This window comes from Oncorhynchus keta, unplaced genomic scaffold (genome assembly GCF_023373465.1).
Source record: "Oncorhynchus keta strain PuntledgeMale-10-30-2019 unplaced genomic scaffold, Oket_V2 Un_contig_7609_pilon_pilon, whole genome shotgun sequence".
In the NCBI taxonomy this organism is placed as follows: Eukaryota; Metazoa; Chordata; class Actinopteri; order Salmoniformes; family Salmonidae; genus Oncorhynchus; species Oncorhynchus keta.
Window position 1 is genome coordinate 63541 of NW_026289563.1, and position 21460 is coordinate 85000.

Sequence of the window (21460 nt, forward strand, 5' to 3'; positions counted from 1 at the left end):
ACGGATCAGGAAATTGATGTTGGATACAAGAATGACATTTTATTGAAGTCCCAAACTGCATAGGAAATGTTATGTCCATATAGACGAGAAGCAGACGGCAGGTTAACAGTCGCCTAACATCCTTCAAAATGCTTCTTGAGTCCCAAATGGCACCCTTGTCCCTATATAATGCACAACTTTTGATAGGACTCTCGTCAAAAGTAGTGCCCTCTATAGGGCAGGGGTGTCACTCATTCCATGGATGGCCTAGTCTAGTGTCTGCAGGTTTTTCGTTTTTCCTTTCAATTAAGACCTAGACAACCCAGGTTCCATGCATCTAGTTGGTAGAGCATGGCACTAGCAACATCTGGATTGTGGGATCGATTCCCGCGAGGGACCAGTACTGCAAGTCTCTCTGGATAAGAGCATCTGCTAAAACACAAGACAACCAGGTGACCTAAATTCCTCAATCAAGTACAAGGAAGACGTGAAAACAAACAGCCCTCCGTGGAATGAGTTTAACACCTGTGCTCTGGGGAACAGGGTGGTATTTAGGGCTCACAAACACTTCCAACCAGTCAATAAAGGGTATAGGGTCCCCTAATCTCACTGCTATCCCTTTCAAACACTCATAAGTGGAATCTATATGGAGCAGCCTTCCATTTCACTTAAAATGAAACTGCACAATATTTAGGCTTGACTCCAGGTTATATAAACCCCACAAAAGGGTCAAACGACCTCAACGTTTTTCATACAGTGAATTTTTTGGGGTTGAACACAATTAGAGTAAATGGCCTAAAGTATCAAATGATTAATATACCCCGTTCACCATGCACCATGCTCAAATGGCCTGACTAGGACTAAGGATCAGAGACATCTGACAGTATAATGTATATTTCACAACAGCATAGAATTGTCACAATACAGAATATTTTTTCCTTGAGACATTTTTCCCCACATACTGAGACACCAACAAACATTATACATTGGAAAAGTAAAACAAATCTGTTTGAGTCAGTATTTTTTTTCCACCCAAAATTATCTGATTAAGCATTTTAAAGTTGGGACTTATGTCATTTTAAAAACATTTTTTTCATCAGATTAGGTAAAAGCTGCTTATTGAGAGTTTTTGAAAACGTGGAACACAAGCATTATACCTATCGGAGTTTGACTTTAATATGATCATGTAGTCAATTTGTCTAAGACCATGTTCTTATGAACTGATAGGCTTCGGTTGTTTATCTCCATGAGAAGAAAAGTACCAATGCTGGAATCCTCCCATACTGCTCAACCAGATACCTTACTGTGGAGGATGGAACACAGACCATTTCTAATAGTTTGGATAGACTGAGGCTCCATTTAATCTGCACAGAAGAAGTTCAGCGCAATTCAAATGGAAAAAGGTCCTTTCTGATTTGAGTCGACATTGCATTCACGGTTACCGCTGCCAGTCTCCATGAAATGTGGGAACATTGCCTTTCATTTCTCTATAGTGCTGAATTTCCACCATATGGATCAAATGGAGCCCAAAGTACACTTCCGGCTAGGGTTGCAAATAAACTTTCCCCCAATTCCCAGAAATCCCGTTTAGAAGATGCCCTCTTTATCCACTCCTGATTCCGGGAATCCTCCAACCTGGAATTCTTGAAAACCTGTAAAGTTACCAGAATTTTGCAACCTGACAAAAAACTAACTACAGAAACAGATAAATAACAAAGTTCAAAGGTTACCTTTAAGCCCTTGGTAGTTTTCTTGATTATTTGTGATACTTCCAACTGTGGAAGTATAGACAGAGTACATGTTGAATGTCCTCTACTAGTATAGTGTTATGTACTGCTTCAGCAGTAGCTAATCAGGGTCCTAATAAAATACTGAAATATTTAAGGCAAATGTATTTCTGTTTGAAATCTGTTTGACATGAGGTAACTTGATTGAGCCCAGTAAGGCTATTCATAAAACAGATACAATCTTATAGTCAAAGGAAGCCATCCTCCTCAACCTAACATACTACAACCCGAAAATAATTAAAAAGCAGTGACAAATCTTTTCCACAATTACTTTTTGAATCATGCATTAAAATATACAAGTCTTGTCTTCTAAGTGTCAAGACCTTGAGGTCTTTTAAGAAACATTCACTGCAAACTTAAGTTCAAACTATAGGAACCAACAATGTACTGAAAATACATCAGATCAGTGTGGATTTGAAGCAGCATTGTCCTCGGTTTAATCTACTTGATCAAACTGTTCATAACTTCTCCAAGCCTTCCCTTTCCATTCTTTAGTGGAACAACAGTACATTATAAGACCACACATCTAACTGCAATTCAACTGAGGTTTGAAAAATGCAACCATGCCAACGAGGTATTAACAGTTCAGCAATGAGGTAATGGGCGTAGCTCAGTAATACTGAGGTAAAGATGTACATTATACCTATATCTTTCTGTATAAAGAGGTATATATGGGGTGGCAGGTAGCCTAGTGGTTAGAGCATTGGATCAGTAACCAAAAGGTTGCTGGATCGAATCCCTGAGCTGACAAGGTAAAAATCTGTCATTCTGCCCCTGCACAAGGCAGTTGGCCTACCGGGGAACAGTGGGTTGTCATTGTCAATAAGAATTTGTTCTTAACTGACTTGTCTGGTTAAATATATATATATATATATATATATCTCATTATTATTTTATTCTTTTTATATTCCAGGGGTCACACCAGCAAGGACAACATTAAATACTTAACTAAATGACAGTGATGGTGTGCCATTTTTATAAGAGTTATATTTATTACCTCAAATTGTCCATTTATACTGTTTGTTTTTGTCACAATGCCTTTCCTGCTGGTCAAAAATGGCCCAGAAACAGTGTAATTTATCTCCTGTATAACAAAAGGCACAAGCTACAACACTGGAACAGTGTCAATGTGAATAATCCACTAAAACACCTGGAAACTCAACATCTAAAAAGTGGCCATTTTGGTTGAATCATTAAGAGGATGTAACCGAGTAAGCCGTGTCTGGTGCCCAACGTCTCACTGGTCCCCCTGTACACTCAGCTGTGATTATTAAGGTAAAAGAGATATGAGGTGTGTCTGGCGAGCTGCATGCCTTCCAGCTCTTCTGGGGGTTAGAGCAGCTGGAGACCTACAGCTATGGTGCCTCACTAACTCACATAGGTGTGCCAAATGGCAACCTAGTCCCTATTTAGTGCACTACTATTGACCAGGGCTCATAAAGCTCTGGTCAAAAGTAGTGCACTATATAGGGATTAGTGTGCCATTTGGAAAAGAACCGAGCTCTCCTCGTAAACCAGCACTTGCGGCAATGTGGCTCAACAGACAGGAAATACTGGCCCATTAGACACAGTCAGAGACACAGAGGGAGGAGAGTGGGACTTGGCTTTAACAGTTCAAGCTATAAGCACAATATTAATAGCTATGAACAGCTAGTTTATAACACAGGGCAGGCTACAGCTGGTGAAAAAAACATTAATTCAATTTTAGCATTTGCATTTTTACTGGTTCTTGATGTTCTGTAGTTAATAGCCACTGTGGAACCATGAATGACCTGGTTTGGTTATGTTCTCTCAGACAGAGGTACATACAATAGAGAGGAACTGCTGTGCTGACTGATAGTCCAACGTCTAATGTGACCAACAGACTCCCTGCCATCACAGTTCAGAGCAGGGTGAATGTGGGTGTGGGAGCAGCAGCTGATGGAATTCTATTTATGTGGAGCCTTTTGCTTTGGTTACTCAGCCATCTGTAGGCTACATGAGTGGGTCATCAGGCAACTGACAAGCAGCTAGGGGTTACTACGGAGAATATCTATTGAAAATACTATGGAGGCAATGGAGATCAACATCAATGCTGCCACTTTTAAATTTACTGGTCAGTTTTACTTTTAATTTTAATTTGCCACCAGGATAAAACAATATTCTCGCGGTTTCCCATGTTTGACGCATTCTATTTTGAAGGAAACAAAGCTAAACGGATGACTTTCTTTGACGGGAACATAGTCGAGGCCCAGAGGCAACGATTGACTTTTCAAACAACGATCACAAAGAAAGGAACATGGTAGTGTCATTAGGGTGCCAATCTAAACCACCAACCATGTGCACAAAGGTTGTTCTTCAAAAAATATCAGAATGAAACTTCACTACTCTTAGGAGAGTTAGTCTACACAGATTTCAATTATTTCTAAATGGATATCAGTAAATAGATTTAGACTCAGGTTCAGACATGGTTGAGATTAAATCCAAGTTAACCCACACCAATGTGTCATTGTCTAATCTTCACTATGTTGTGGCCGAATGCACTAGTTGCCTTAGGATATATTAATCCTGACATGTATTCATTCATCTAACAACAATGATGATTGCCAGTAGTTTCAAGTCACAGTTCTTCATAGATGCCCAGAAAATAACAATTCTGATGATTCACCAAATTCAAGATGGTCAATTCCTTGTTAAATGTTTTTCCCTGAAATCACACAACTGACTGAACTGACTGGTCACTGATATCAAATATTCAACCTGCCTATAGCAAACTGGCAGCAGCCATTTTGTGGAGAGAATCCATTTTACAGGACGAGTCTCAGATTACAACCTATTCGCTATTTAGTGCACCAGTGCCCTATGGGCTCTAGTCAAAAGTAGTGCACTATTTAGGGAATAGGGTGCCATTGGGACTCAGCATACTATTGACCTGAGGACACTGGAGTTCTGAGGTACTATGTGGTTGTGACATGAGGTAAAAAAGGTTTTTACAGAGGTATGAAGGCATATTTAAAAACAAAATGGAAAAATAACAGTTGCTGAGTTTATAAAAAATGTCTGACTCCACGTTGCCACATGTATGTAACACAGGAAATACATTGTTCTCAGCAACATTCTGGGATTTCACACGCTTTATGTCAACAGTAACAATTAGAGAAAATGTCTGAGTGCTTTCTGTGCAAATATCAACCAAATGTTGCTTCATGTTAACTATACTTTTCTCTTGCATTGAGGTAGTTACTTTATCAAAACTCCACTAGCAAAATCTATGCATCAAATAATAAAGGAGTACATTCATACACAGCTACATGAGGTAGGTATGATGCAGTGGAAGTATTTCAACAATGCAAGAAATTCCCTGAGAAAATCAGAGATTTTGACGCACACATCAGGAGCAAAGACAACTATCGAGCCAGATACTGTCACAGAAGGCCTTCTATAGGGTTCAAAATGTCAGCTTATGACAATAACCCCTTGTTGGCAGCGGTTCATGTTCTACATTGATTTGCTCTTTCAAAATAGAGGTAAAGCTGAGAGAAAAGGTCAAGTTTCAATATTACCATCTCCATTTGCTCACAAAGACATTTGCATCTGCTGGGTGTGTTTCAAAATCTCCTCTTCAATGTTTCTTCCTTTGCAAACCAGCAGACAAACTGCCTAGCCTAGAACATAATGATTCGGTTGTTTCCAAAGTCCACGGCAACAATCCTTCCGTCAGGAGTAACAGCTATACCCGATGGGCGATCCATCTGTCCAAAGCTGCTACCCTGAGTCCCCAACTTGCATAAGAAATTACCGTTGGTTTGAAACACCTGGATCCGGTGGTTCGGGAGTCAGCCACCACGATGCGGTCCTCCTGGTCCACTGCTACGCCCTGCGGCCGCAGGAACTGACCGTTACCGCTTCCCTCTGATCCCAGGAAGCGGGCCGACTGGCAGTCCGACCGGATGATCAACAGACGGTGGTTGTTGAAGTCTGTCACCACCAGGTGGTCCTCCTGAGTGAAGGCCACGCCTCTGGGGGAGTCCAAGTGTTTCCATAGAGCCCCCTCAAAGCCGTACTTGTTGAGGAAGGTGCCGTCCTGCCTGAAGAGCTGGATGCGGTGGTTCCGGGTGTCTGAGACGAGGATCTTTCCCTCCGAGCTGACCGCCACGTCCCAGGGGTAGCTGAACTGACCGGTCTTGGTTCCCTTCTCCCCGAACTTGAGGAGGAACCGGCCTTCAAAGGTGAAGATCTGGATGCGGTGATTATCCTTGTCGGCAACGATGATTCTCCTCTGGCTGTCGCAGGCCACCCCAGCTGGTCGGTCCAACTGGCCTGGTCTGGAGCCCAGCGTACCAAACTTGTGGTGGAAGGAACCGCACGGCTTGAAGATCTGCACCCTGTTGTTGCTTCGGTCAGCTACGATTATGTAGCCCTCTTTGTCCACACACACCCCCCAGGGGCGACACAGCTGCCCATCTCCGTCCCCCTCCCTGCCGAACGAGGCCACCGGAAAGGGGGTACCTCTATAGCTACGGCCAGACTTGACCAGCACTTTAAAGGGGCTGCCTTCGATGTGCTGGTTGCAGATAAGGACTGACACCAGATGTTCTCCTTCTACCTTGGGCAGGTAGCTGACCGTGTACAACCCGTTCTGATGGTCGGTCACCTCAGCGTTTAGCAGGTTACCATCGGACGCCACCACCACAGCTGACACACCGTCCCCACCAGACAGCCTGAGCTCTCCATCATGATCATACCCCACCACAGTGAAGGAAGCCTGCTTACCCTGCAAGCCCCGACAAAGCCCCTCTCCCTGGGCCTTGGTGAGGGGGGCGAAGGCCCCGGAGCTGACCAGACCTAGGGACTGGATGGCGAGGAGCAAGGTCTGGTCGGGGGTGGTGAACAGGATGCGATCATCATCCTGCGGCAGTAACAGCTCCCTGAGGGCCTTAAGCTCTGTGATCTGGAGGAGCATGCTCTCTCTGGCCAGCAGCAGGTCCAGACTACTGCCCTTCTCTAGGACCTGGGTTACTGTAGAGATGGTGCTGTCCAGCTTGGTCAGGTTCTGGTGCAGCTTCTCTAACTGGAGATAGAGGGACTTGGCTTTCACCTGACGGATATTCTCAACCTTAAGAGAGGGCAAAAGGAGGGAGAGGGGAAAGGGACAGAAGGGAGAAAAAAAAGAGTTACACTTGTCAGGTTTTGTAACATTGCTGGAATGTGTAAATGTACTGTAGGTCCTACAGTATGATACTACTTAGCAGAAAACCAACTTACTTTCCACAGTAGTTCACACTCTCGTTCCTCCAGGGCCTTCTTATGACGCTGTGTGATGGCTTTGACCTCTGACTGGACCACCATGGCCTTGAGTTCCACCTGCTCAGCAACGGCCTGTGCTTTCTCAATGCTCAGCTGCAGGTAAATCATTAAGAAACTGCTTTAGTGGGGACGAAATGTAGCATGACCTTTGAATGGTACATTGACACATTATTCACAGGTTAAGTCCTGACAGGTTAAAACCTCTTTAGGCTAGGGGGCAGTATTTTGATGTTTGGATGAAAAACGTGCCCAAAGTAAACTGCCTATTTCTCAGGCCCAGAAGCTAGAATATGCATATAATTGGCAGATTAGGATAGAAAACTCTAAATTTTCCAAAACGGTCAAAATATTGTCTGTGAGTATAACAGAACTGATATAGCAGGCGGAAATCTGAGGAAAATCCATCCAGGAAGTGCCATTTTTCTGAAACCACTCTTTTCCATTGCAAGCCTATCCTCCATTTAAAGGGATATCAACCATATTCTTTCCCTATGGCTTCCACAAGGTGTGAACAGTCTTTAGACATAGTTTCAGGCTTTTATTCTGAAAAAATGAGAAAGAATGATCACATTGCGTCAGTGGATAGCCAGATGTCCTCAGATTTGTGCATGCGTGCACGCCGGGAGCAAGACCTTTTCTTTCTCTCTTCTATTAAAAAAGGCTACCGTCCGGTTGAAATATTAGCTATTATTTATTGTAAAAACAACCTGAGGATTGATAATAAAAGTTTGACATGTTTCTATTAACTTTACGGATATTATTTGGAATTTGTCTGCCCGTCGTGACTGCACGATTACTGAACAAAACGCACCAATCAAATGGAGGTTTTTGGATATAAAGAGAATCTTTATCAAACAAAACTAATATTTATTGTGTAACTGGGAGTCTCGTGAGTGCAAACATACGAAGATCAAAAGGCAAGTGATTAATTGTATTGCTTTTCTGACTTTCGTGACAAATCTACTTTGCTGCTAGCTGTTTGTAATGTTTTGTCTGCTGAGAGCTGTCCTCACATAATCGCATGGTTTGCTTTCACCGTAAAGCCTTTTTGAAATCTGACACACCGGCTGGATTAACAACAAGTTAAGGTATGTTTTGGTGCATTGCACTTGTGATTTCAGGAAAATGAAATATTTTTTGTAATTTAATTTGAATTTGGCGCTCTGCAATTCACCGGATGTAGGTTAAGACCTTTAAATAGTGAAACATTGTTCTTTATCAGATGCAGGAGGTTAGTGTTTCTCAACCTTTTTGCACCAGGGAACAGCAAGCTACTGGTTATCATGAGACTATGGTGTAAATGGCTCTCCTCTCCTCCCCTCCATATCAGTGGATGAATTGATGAGTGACCTCAGTCTTTTCAGTAGGAGGCCAGCTGGTTAAGTGAATTAAATTCCTCAGACTGGGTCCAGTACTACTGGTGGAGAGAGGCTGTTGACCCCAGGCCAACACAGCAGCTGTTTTCCAGACAGTAGTTGGTCCTCATCATGAAGTCACTCTATAGAGGCACCTCTGGTGGATATAGGGGTCGGAACTAAAGCTCAGAGCGTTATGTTAAGACTGTGTTAAGATCTGCTACCAAAATGCTTAATCAGCAGACATGCCTTTAACTGTAGGGAGAGTGAATGCAAGCATGACTAAGTCTCTTGGGATAAAAGTGTCTGCTAAATGGCCTTGATATAAAGTGTGACCGACTAGGACAAAAGGTTCAATTAACTTCTCACTAGGTGGAAGCTGACAACCGTCCATAACCTGATCCGTCCCGGCAGGACTGAGCTCAACCAATGGAATGAGGGGTACTACCAGGGTGGTGGTGTCAATCAGAGAGAAAGCACCAATGACGTCATCTATAGGGGTAACAAATCCTGGTTCAGAGGTTAAGGGGTGGCAGAACGGGCAGAAAAAGGCGGCAAATGAGATTATGGTGTTTTAATGTAACCCTTTAGGCCAAAGGTCTTCTACCTTTCAGGACAGAGTTCTACAGATTGGGCTTTGTGCCATTCAAGCCCATGAACATTATGTGTGTCCCAAATTGGACCCATTGTTTATGTAGTGAACTATTTTTGACCAGGGCCCATAGGGAACAGGGTGCCATTTGGGACACCGCCCATGAAATCTCTTCATAGGAAATAATGGATTATCAGGCTGGTCCTTGTCATAGTACAGCCTCTTCACAGGAGCTAAAAACACTAAACCTAGACTGAGTTAGCAGCATTTGGTGAATTAGGTCTTCAAGTTAAGTGAGCCTCAAAACACCAACTGAGCGTCACAGAACTGAAGGGGGTAGGGGGAGGTGTGTTTTTCTATTGTGTTTTGAGAAAGGGGAGGGGCATACATATTTCATTGGCATGTGAGTGAGTTGGTTTGGGGGATATGGGAGAGGGAGGGGGGGGTGTATGGGGCGGGGGAAGGAAGCGTCTTCCTAGAATTCCTCTCCATTGTGTCCGTCCTCCCAAAGCCATCCTGTTCCCAACACCCTTCACTCTCTATTCACAGCTGGAGGACAACCCACCTCCCAGCCAGCCGACTTAGAAGGAGTGGCCTAATGTTCTGAGTGGTTGTCTGCATCCCAGGTGACACCCTAATTCCCTTCACTGGGCTGACCTAATTCCCCACGGATGACACTAAGAGGAGTGGCCTAATGTTTTCAGTGGTTGTCTGCATCCCAGGTGACACCTAATTCCCTTCACGGGGCTGACACCTAATTCCCTTCACGGGGCTGACACCTAATTCCCTTCACGGGGCTGACACCCTAATTCCCTTCACGGGGCTGACACCCTAATTCCCTTCACGGGGCTGACACCCTAATTCCCTTCACGGGGCTGACACCCTAATTCCCTTCACGGGGCTGACACCCTAATTCCCTTCACGGGGCTGACACCCTAATTCCCTTCACGGGGCTGACACCCTAATTCCCTTCACGGGGCTGACACCCTAATTCCCTTCACGGGGCTGACACCCTAATTCCCTTCACGGGGCTGACACCCTAATTCCCTTCACGGGGCTGACACCCTAATTCCCTTCACGGGGATGACACCCTAATTCCCTTCACGGGGCTGACACCCTAATTCCCTTCACGGGGCTGACACCCTAATTCCCTTCACGAGGCTGACACCCTAATTCCCTTCACGGGGCTGACACCCTAATTCCCTTCACGGGGATGACACCCTAATTCCCTTCACGGGGCTGACACCCTAATTCCCTTCACGGGGCTGACACCCTAATTCCCTTCACGGGGCTGACACCCTAATTCCCTAAAAAGTAGAACGCTATGTAGGGAACATGGTGCCATTTGGGACGCAGCCATAGTATTAGAGGGGCTATAAATGGGCACTATGGCCTCTCTCTCTCGCCCGCTCTCCTTCCCTCTCTCCCGCCCTCCCACTCCCATTCTCCGGGCCATGTGAGGCTGGAGTGATAGAGGACACTAATGATCCATTCTGTTCCTGATGCCGTCAAGACTCTGAATACAAACTGTCAGAGCTGACTAGTGGTCGTCACATACACACACACACACACACACACACACACACCAACGTAGAGTCCCCGCTGTATATCCCCCTATAGATCTACGTAGAGTCCCCTCTGTATATCCCCCTATAGATCTACGTAGAGTCCCCTCTGTATATCCCCCTATAGATCTACGTAGAGTCCCCTCTGTATATCCCCCTATAGATCTACGTAGAGTCCCCTCTGTATATCCCCCTATAGATCTACGTAGAGTTCCCTCTGTATATCCCCCTATAGATCTACGTAGAGTCCCCTCTGTATATCCCCCTATAGATCTACGTAGAGTCCCCGCTGTATATCCCCCTATAGATCTACGTAGAGTCCCCTCTGTATATCCCCCTATAGATCTACGTAGAGTCCCCTCTGTATATCCCCCTATAGATCTACGTAGAGTCCCCTCTGTATATCCCCTATAGATCTACGTAGAGTCCCCTCTGTATATCCCCCTATAGATCTACGTAGAGTCCCCTCTGTATATCCCCCTATAGATCTACGTAGAGTCCCCTCTGTATATCCCCTATAGATCTACGTAGAGTCCCCTCTGTATATCCCCCTATAGATCTACGTAGAGTCCCCTCTGTATATCCCCCTATAGATCTACGTAGAGTCCCCTCTGTATATCCCCCTATAGATCTACGTAGAGTCCCCTCTGTATATCCCCCTATAGATCTACGTAGAGTCCCCTCTGTATATCCCCCTATAGATCTACGTAGAGTCCCTCTGTATATCCCCTATAGATCTACGTAGAGTCCCCTCTGTATATCCCCCTATAGATCTACGTAGAGTCCCCTCTGTATATCCCCTATAGATCTACGTAGAGTCCCCGCTGTATATCCCCCTATAGATCTACGTAGAGTCCCCTCTGTATATCCCCCTATAGATCTACGTAGAGTCCCCTCTGTATATCCCCTATAGATCTACGTAGAGTCCCCTCTGTATATCCCCCTATAGATCTACGTAGAGTCCCCTCTGTATATCCCCCTTTTTTTAGATCTACGTAGAGTCCCCTCTGTATATCCCCCTATAGATCTACGTAGAGTCCCCTCTGTATATCCCCTATAGATCTACGTAGAGTCCCCTCTGTATATCCCCTATAGATCTACGTAGAGTCCCCTCTGTATATCCCCTATAGATCTACATAGAGTCCCCTCTGTATATCCCCTATAGATCTACGTAGAGTCCCCTCTGTATATCCCCTATAGATCTACGTAGAGTCCCCTCTGTATATCCCCTATAGATCTACGTAGAGTCCCCTCTGTATATCCCCCTATAGATCTACGTAGAGTCCCCTCTGTATATCCCCTATAGATCTACGTAGAGTCCCCTCTGTATATCCCCCTATAGATCTATGTAGAGTCCCCTGTATATCCCCCTATAGATCTACGTAGAGTCCCCTCCTGTATATCCCCCTATAGATCTACGTAGAGTCCCCTCCGTATATCCCCCTATAGATCTACGTAGAGTCCCCTCTGTATATCCCCCTATAGATCTACGTAGAGTCCCCTCTGTATATCCCCCTATAGATCTACGTAGAGTCCCCTCTGTATATCCCCCTATAGATCTACGTAGAGTCCCCTCTGTATATCCCCCTATAGATCTACGTAGAATCCCCTCTGTATATCCCCCTATAGATCTACGTAGAGTCCCCTCTGTATATCCCCCTATAGATCTACGTAGAGTCCCCTCTGTATATCCCCCTATAGATCTATGTAGAGTCCCCTCTGTATATCCCCCTATAGATCTATGTAGAGTCCCCACCACCTACAACATGCCTGCATCACATTACCCATGCCTGCCCTGCATCCCAGTAAGCATGCCTGCCCTGCATCCCAGTACCCACCTGTACAGCGTGCCTGCCCTGCATCCCAGTACCCACCTGTACAGCGTGCCTGCCCTGCATCTCAGTACCCCCTGTACAGTACCCCCAGCGTGCCTGCCCTGCATCCCAGTACCCACCTGTACAGCGTGCCTGCCCTGCATCCCAGTACCCACCTGTACAGCGTGCCTGCCTCGCTGGGCGTCTGCCAGCAGCTGGATGGTGAGGGTCCTGGAGTCCTGCAGGGAATCCTGGAGGTTGAGGAGGCTGTGGCCCGAGTGACAACCCACACTGGCCTCCCTAAAGACAGGCACGGAGCACGTATCACAGAAGAAATGCAGAACCTGCAGAGGGACAGGCACAGAAGCAGACAGTCAGCAACAGAACCTGCAGAGGGACAGACACAGGAGCAGACAGTCAGCAACAGAACATGCAGAGGGACAGACACAGAAGCAGACAGTCAGCAACAGAACCTGCAGAGGGAACAGACACAGAAGCAGACAGTCAGCAACAGAACCTGCAGAGGGACAGACACAGAGCAGACAGTCAGCAACAGAACCTGCAGAGGGACAGGCACAGGAGCAGACAGTCAGCAACAGAACCTGCAGAGGGACAGGCACAGAAGCAGACAGTCAGCAACAGAACCTGCAGAGGGACAGACACAGGAGCAGACAGTCAGCAACAGAACATGCAGAGGGACAGACACAGGAGCAGACAGTCAGCAACAGAACCTGCAGAGGGACAGACACAGAAGCAGACAGTCAGCAACAGAACCTGCAGAGGGACAGGCACAGAAGCAGACAGTCAGCAACAGAACCTGCAGAGGGACAGGCACAGAAGCAGACAGTCAGCAACAGAACCTGCAGAGGGACAGGCACAGAAGCAGACAGTCAGCAACAGAACCTGCAGAGTGACAGGCACAGAAGCAGACAGTCAGCAACAGAACCTGCAGAGTGACAGGCACAGAAGCAGACAGTCAGCAACAGAACCTGCAGAGGGAAAGGCACAGAAGCAGACAGTCAGCAACAGAACCTGCAGAGGGAACAGGCACAGAAGCAGACAGTCAGCAACAGAACCTGCAGAGGGACAGGCACAGAAGCAGACAGTCAGCAACAGAACCTGCAGAGTGACAGGCACAGAAGCAGACAGTCAGCAACAGAACCTGCAGAGGGACAGGCACAGAAGCAGACAGTCAGCAACAGAACCTGCAGAGGGAACAGGCACAGAAGCAGACAGTCAGCAACAGAACCTGCAGAGGGAACAGGCACAGAAGCAGACAGTCAGCAACAGAACCTGCAGAGTGACAGGCACAGAAGCAGACAGTCAGCAACAGAACCTGCAGAGTGACAGGCACAGAAGCAGACAGTCAGCAACAGAACCTGCAGAGTGACAGGCACAGAAGCAGACAGTCAGCAACAGAACCTGCAGAGGACAGGCACAGAAGCAGACAGTCAGCAACAGAACCTGCAGAGGGACAGGCACAGAAGCAGACAGTCAGCAACAGAACCTGCAGAGGGAAAGGCACAGAAGCAGACAGTCAGCAACAGAACCTGCAGAGGGACAGGCACAGAAGCAGACAGTCAGCAACAGAACCTGCAGAGTGACAGGCACAGAAGCAGACAGTCAGCAACAGAACCTGCAGAGGGACAGGCACAGAAGCAGACAGTCAGCAACAGAACCTGCAGAGGGACAGGCACAGAAGCAGACAGTCAGCAACAGAACCTGCAGAGGGACAGGCACAGAAGCAGACAGTCAGCAACAGAACCTGCAGAGGGAACAGGCACAGGAGCAGACAGTCAGCAACAGAACCTGCAGAGGGAACAGGCACAGAAGCAGACAGTCAGCAACAGAACCTGCAGAGGGAACAGGCACAGGAGCAGACAGTCAGCAACAGAACCTGCAGAGGGAACAGGCACAGAAGCAGACAGTCAGCAACAGAACCTGCAGAGGGAACAGGCACAGGAGCAGACAGTCAGCAACAGAACCTGCAGAGGGAACAGGCACAGGAGCAGACAGTCAGCAACAGAACCTGCAGAGGGACAGGCACAGAAGCAGACAGTCAGCAACAGAACCTGCAGAGGGAACAGGCACAGAAGCAGACAGTCAGCAACAGAACCTGCAGAGGGACAGACACAGCAGACAGTCAGACAGTCAGGGCAACAGAACCTGCAGAGGGAGACAGGCACAGGAGCAGACAGTCAGCAACAGAACCTGCAGAGGGACAGGCACAGAAGCAGACAGTCAGCAACAGAACCTGCAGAGGGACAGACACAGAAGCAGACAGTCAGCAACAGAACCTGCAGAGGGAACAGACACAGAAGCAGACAGTCAGCAACAGAACCTGCAGAGGGACAGACACAGAAGCAGACAGTCAGCAACAGAACCTGCAGAGGGACAGACACAGAAGCAGACAGTCAGCAACAGAACCTGCAGAGGGAACAGACACAGAAGCAGACAGTCAGCAACAGAACCTGCAGAGGGACAGACACAGAAGCAGACAGTCAGCAACAGAACCTGCAGAGGGACAGGCACAGAAGCAGACAGTCAGCAACAGAACCTGCAGAGGGACAGGCATCACATACTCAGAATGGCTCTGCCTCCAGACAGTCAGCAACAGAACCTGCAGAGGGACAGGCATGGCACAGAAGCAGACAGTCATGGCATCACAACAGAACATTAAGCTATCCTCTCAACATACAGCAACAACCAACTCTGCCTCCAGCCAGTTCTATTGTTACAGCTATGGCTCTGCCTCCATCTGTACAGTATATGGCATCTAACATGTTTTGACATTGACTCTGCCTCCATCTCCTGACCATTTAGTTTTAATAGCTAACAATAACATTACTCAGTGTTTTGACATTATGGCTCTGCCTCCATCTGCACAACGATGTACTGTATGGCATCACATACTCAGTGTTTTAACATTAAGCTATGGCTCTGCCTCCATCTGCACAACGATGTACTGTATGGCATCACATACTCAGTGTTTTAACATTAAGCTATGGCTCTGCCTCAGGTTTTCTGCACAACACAATGTACTGTATGGCATCACATACTCAGTGTTTTAACATTAAGCTATGGCTCTGCCTCCATCTGCACAACGATGTACTGTATGGCATCACATACTCAGTGTTTTAACATTAAGCTATGGCTCTGCCTCCATCTGCACAACGATGTACTGTATGGCATCACATACTCAGTGTTTTAACATTAAGCTATGGCTCTGCCTCCATCTGCACAACGATGTACTGTATGGCATCACATACTCAGTGTTTTAACATTAAGCTATGGCTCTGCCTCCATCTGCACAACGATGTACTGTATGGCATCACATACTCAGTGTTTTAACATTAAGCTATGGCTCTGCTCCATCTGCACAACATGTCTGCATCACATACAGATGTACTGTATGGCATCACATACTCAGTGTTTTAACATTAAGCTATGGCTCTGCCTCCATCTGCACAACGATGTACTGTATGGCATCACATACTCAGTGTTTTAACATTAAGCTATGGCTCTGCCTCCATCTGCACAACGATGTACTGTATGGCATCACATACTCAGTGTTTTAACATTAAGCTATGGCTCTGCCTCCATCTGCACAACGATGTACTGTATGGCATCACATACTCAGTGTTTTAACATTAAGCTATGGCTCTGCCTCCATCTGCAACAACTGTATGGCATCACATACTCAGTGTACTGTATGGCATCACATACTCAGTGTTTTAACATTAAGCTATGGCTCTGCCTCCATCTGCACAACGATGTACTGTATGGCATCACATACTCAGTGTTTTGACATTAAGCTATGGCTCTGCCTCCATCTGCACAAATGTACTGTATGGCATCACATACTCAGTGTTTTGACATTACTGTAGCTCAGTGGCTCTGCCTCCATCTGCACAACGATGTACTGTATGGCATCACATACTCAGTGTTTTAACATTAAGCTATGGCTCTGCCTCCATCTGCACAACGATGTACTGTATGGCATCACATACTCAGTGTTTTGGACACAGTCCTGTCTAAAGCAGAGTAGAGTGAAAGAAGAAACAAGGGTAAGAAAGAATGAAAGAGAGGAAGCAGGAGTGCAGTGGTGTGAAGTACTTAAGTAAAAATACTTTAAAATACTACATAAGTATATATTTTTTGTATCTACACTTTATTTTTGACACTTATCAAGAGAACATCCCTGGTCATCCCTACTGCCTCTGATCTGACGGACTCACTAAACAAATGCTTTGTTTGTAAATTATGTCTGAGTATTGGAGTGTGCCCCTGGCTATCTGTAAATACATTTAAAAAAACACAAAAATCATGCCGTCTGGTTTTCTTAATGTAAGGAATTTGAAATTATTTACACTTAAGTATATTGAAACAGAATATTTTGGTTTTCTCACGTAGTATTTTACTGGGTGACTTTCACCTCAGTCATTTTCTATTAAGATACCTTTACTCAAGTATGACGATTGGCTACTTTTCCCATCACTGCAGGAGTGAAAGGGCAGAGCGTACAGGATAGGATGGAGAAAGTAGGGTGAGTGATGCAGGCCAATCACTACATTGTATAGAGAAAGGAGGCCAATAAACAATTACATTGGTCTGTTGCCAAGAACATCAATATTTCCAATACAGAGCCCCTGAAGATGTTTATCTTAGCTGTGTTCCTATGTATTACCACTAAAATGTATGTATGTGTGGCACGTATCCAGAAATCCATTCAAGCACTGTATAGTACATGTCTCTATAGCAACAGTCATAATATAACTTGGTGCTGGTGTGGGGACATACTCTGACGATACTAAGGTTTAATGCAGAGGTTAAGTTTATCAGAGAGTTTTCACAATGAGAGTTCATTTAGACTGGATGCTCTAGAGTTAGTTATGGAGATTCAGTACGAGAGTGTGTGTGTTTAGTCCACTCAGCACCACAAAGCCCTGAAATTAAATGATGGATCACTCAGCATGGGTCGGGGTACATAGCTCACCCATTGGCCCCTTCCCTCTTCCCAGTCAGCCATTTGAAAATGTCAATGGATTCGGAGGTGCTTTCTGCTCCCCACAACAAAGGCCAACCATCAGCGCTGACTAACACCTCTTAACACAGCCCTCAACAGGCTGACAACCTCTAACACAGCCCTCAACAGGCTGACAACCTCTAACACAGCCCTCAACAGGCTGACAACCTCTAACACAGCCCTCAACAGGCTGACAACCTCTAACACAGCCCTTTAGGACCTCTAACACAGCCCTTTAGGACCTCTAACACAGCCCTTTAGGACCTCTAACACAGCCCTTTAGGACCTCTAACACAGCCCTTTAGGACCTCTAACACAGCCCTTTAGGACCTCTAACACAGCCCTTTAGGACCTCTAACACAGCCCTTTAGGACCTCTAACACAGCCCTCAACACCACGTTTAGTAAGGGGGTTTTTCAGCTGTTTGGCCACACATGTTTTCATGCTGCAGCAAACATAAAAATGTCTCAATGAATGACGGGTATCTTGGGTTATCTTCAATTAATTGGGACTATTTTGATGAAGTTTATACTGGCTACGGGGTCTCAAATCAACAAATGGACACACTTTTTTCACGTTTTTCAAGCGAAGGTCTTTTAAAGGAGTTTGCGAGTACACTCATTGGGTTTGGGCTAGCAGCCAGCCCAACTGAAGTATGCTGATGTCTTTAGCCCCCAGATCAGAGCAGCAGAGGAGAGGAGAAAGATGGCAGCCAAAAGAATAAGTTTGTTATTCAAAACAGTTATTACGGTGACTGCAGTCATTTGGCTGGCCAATTACAGTCATCCAAAATTCCGTGACCGTTACAGTCCTAGTGTTGTGTTATCGCACCAGAGGTTGTGATCCTGTATCTATCAGCATCACAGAGGGAGGGGGAGGAATGGAGGGACCTTTAAACACCAAACTGCCAACAGAAGTGGCCAAAGTCAGGATGCACTTGGACTTCTGTGGAACAGGACAGAGCTGTTATCACGTCCATGTTACGGTATTTCATGTGTCTGAAGTGAAACAAGGGGACAGTGGAACCATTCCCTGGGATGGTGGACATCAAAACACATCCAAATCAGAAAACATCTGGAATTATGATTCATCAGAATCTCAGACAGTAAATTACACTAAGTTGTTGCTTCCTCGCTAGCCTGTAGATGGAAATGTAACGAGGGACAGAATAATGCAACGTCCCAGAATTTCAGAACCCTAATAAAGAACTGTGCCTCCTCATGGACTGACCATGAGCCAAAACACATGAGACATTTCAGAGCCCCTCACTGTCTAGGAATAGGGCTTCCATCCCATCCCAGAGAAAGAGCTGCTTTGATGCCATGCCAGACGTTTCTTGTATATAAAATTATGAAAGCGCTTCCATGTGAGCTGTGCGTGTGGGGGTGGGGGGGGACTACCCTACAGTCCACACACTTACCCCCACACACACACCCATATGAGCCCCCTGGTTAATGGTAGAGTGAAGGAACTACCCAACTACAGGGAAGTGTCACGGACACATCTCTCTTTGACAAGCTCCAGCTCTACACTGATCGATGTGTCCAACACTTCCACACAGCGGTGACTGTGTGTACACCCATTCTGTTTCCTACAATGGTGATATTCCATCTGTACTAAAATCTACACTCAGCAGAAGAAGAAACGTGACCCACACTGAGTGAATCCCCTTCTACTTCCCACTGTTCATCAGAAACACAATCTGCAGACCATTCCAACGGCTTTCTTTATGTCCCTGGACTGGACTGACTGTTCCATCTGTCTTCTTCATACAACAGCATTAAATGTTCAGACATATGTTCCACTGACTCGCCAGCCGTGCTGCCTGCTTTATGGCAACACAGAGTCTACGTTCCAAATGGCACCCTATTCCTTCATAGGGCACTACTTTACCTTAGGGGCAGGTCAAAAGTAGTGCACTATCTAGGGCATAGGGTGCCATTTGGGACGTATAAACAGTTATTTTGGCTAGACATGGTTTTGATATTCCCAATGAGAAGAATGGGCCCCATCGTTAATGCAATGTCTGCTGATGTCTGCCGCCTTGTAGGACCAGCAGGGAAACCAAACGTCCACTCTGTCAAGTTAAAACTATTTTCAAAGTCTCTTCAACACAGAGATTTATAGTCACGGGGAGAAAAGATGTACAATTCCTTTCATTAAAAGACCTGAGTCCTGCCAATGCAATGGTTGTGCATGTGTAGCCTACAGTAGAACTTTAATGTGTATTAAAGGTTTGGTCTAGAACTAATCAATATGGACAACATCTACAATGTTCATCCACCTTCAGAACCAGCTGAACTAGGAGGAATAGAGCTACATTAGAGAGAGAACTTTCCATGGGAATAAAACAACAGATCTCCAGTTCTTCTGTCTGGCTTCTAATTCTGTTACATAAGAGGTCTATTAGTAATACTGCCAGTCAGGCCTCCTTCCTCATCCCTAATGAAGACCGTTCCACATTCCTGATGAAGGTCTGGTCCTACCATAGGAACCCCTCTCTCTCTGGTTAGGTCCTAAGCTGGGCCGGGGATAAACTGGGGCTGGGCCGGGGGGCTGAACTGGGGCCGGGGCTGAACTGGGGCCGAGGGGGGCTGAACTGGGGCTGGGCTGGGCCGGGGATGAACTGGGGCTGGGCTGAACTGGGGCTGGGCCGGGGGATGGGATGAACTGGGGCTGGGCCGGGGATGAACTGGGGCTGGGCCGGGGATGAACTGGGGCTGGGCCGGGGATAAACTGGGGCTGGGCCAGGGCAGTTTTCAATGGGCCGGGGATGTTTTTATATCAAAGCACCTGGGAGGGGCAATAGTTTTTATATCAAAGCACCTGAGGAGGGGCTCCTCTCTTACATGAAATGGGTTAAAATTGAAAAAGAGATTCACAGGGAGGAAGAGGAAGAAGAACTGAAACAGAATAATAAAATAGTGACTGAGGTTGGTTCTCAGAGGATGTCCCCAGCTAGACAGAATGACAAACCAGACAAGATTCCTCACGAGTTCACTGCACTGATAGGAGCGATGGTAACCAATCACAGGCGGTAGATGGCACCTTAATTGGGGAGGACAGGCTCATAGTAATGGCTAGAAAGGAATACATGGAATGGTATAAACCACATCAGACCCATGGTTTCCTTGTGTTCGACACTCTTCCATTTTAGCCATTATTATGAGCCGTTCTCCCCTCAGCAGCCCCCTGTGTAGTCAATGAGAGATGGGCCTCCTCCCCCAGTTAACTGTCTAATGTACTGTGGAATCATTGACTGAATGTTCATAGCTGTCAGTGTAGTCAATGAGAGACGGGCCTCCTCCCCCAGTTAACTGTCTAATGTACTGTGGAATCATTGACTGAATGTTCATAGCTGTCAGTGTAGTCAATGAGAGACGGGCCTCCTCCCCAGTTAACTGTCTAATGTACTGTGGAATCATTGACTGAATGTTCATAGCTGTCAGTGTAGTCAATGAGAGACGGGCCTCCTCCCCCAGTTAACTGTCTAATGTACTGTGGAATCATTGACTGAATGTTCATAGCTGTCAGTGTAGTCAATGAGAGACGGGCCTCCTCCCCAGTTAACTGTCTAATGTACTGTGGAATCATTGACTGAATGTTCATAGCTGTCAGTGTAGTCAATGAGAGACGGGCCTCCTCCCCCAGTTAACTGTCTAATGTACTGTGGAATCATTGACTGAATGTTCATAGCTGTCAGTGTAGTCAATGAGAGACGGGCCTCCTCCCCCAGTTAACTGTCTAATGTACTGTGGAATCATTGACTGAATGTTCATAGCTGTCAGTGTAGTCAATAACGGCAACAGTGGCTTTTATTTCAGAGACAATATCTGAAAACACATGAACCTATAGCCTGTAGCAGTGTCTCATCAGATCGTCCTGACATTAGATGAGTTACCAGACAGAGACTAAACTGGTTAGTGACTGAGAGAATATCTGAAAACACATGAACCTATAGCCTGTCAGTGTAGTCTCATCAGAGACGGGCCTCCTGACATTAATGAGTTACAGAATCATTGACTAAATGGTTAGTGACTGAGACAATATCTGAAA

The 21460-nt window shown here is 46.1% G+C and overlaps 1 protein-coding gene across 1 annotated transcript in view; it reads right to left on the reverse strand.

Annotated features, from left to right (window-relative positions):
• Window positions 1-14: 14 nt before the first annotated feature.
• The window catches only part of LOC127926458 (E3 ubiquitin-protein ligase TRIM71-like), a 30347-nt gene continuing 8901 nt past the window's right edge, over window positions 15-21460 (reverse strand). Inside the window, 4 exon segments of the mRNA XM_052511850.1 lie at window positions 15-5577; window positions 5580-6861; window positions 7011-7145; window positions 12555-12722. Of these exon segments, the coding sequence (XP_052367810.1) occupies window positions 5411-5577; window positions 5580-6861; window positions 7011-7145; window positions 12555-12722 (1752 nt within the window). The 3' untranslated portion in view covers window positions 15-5410.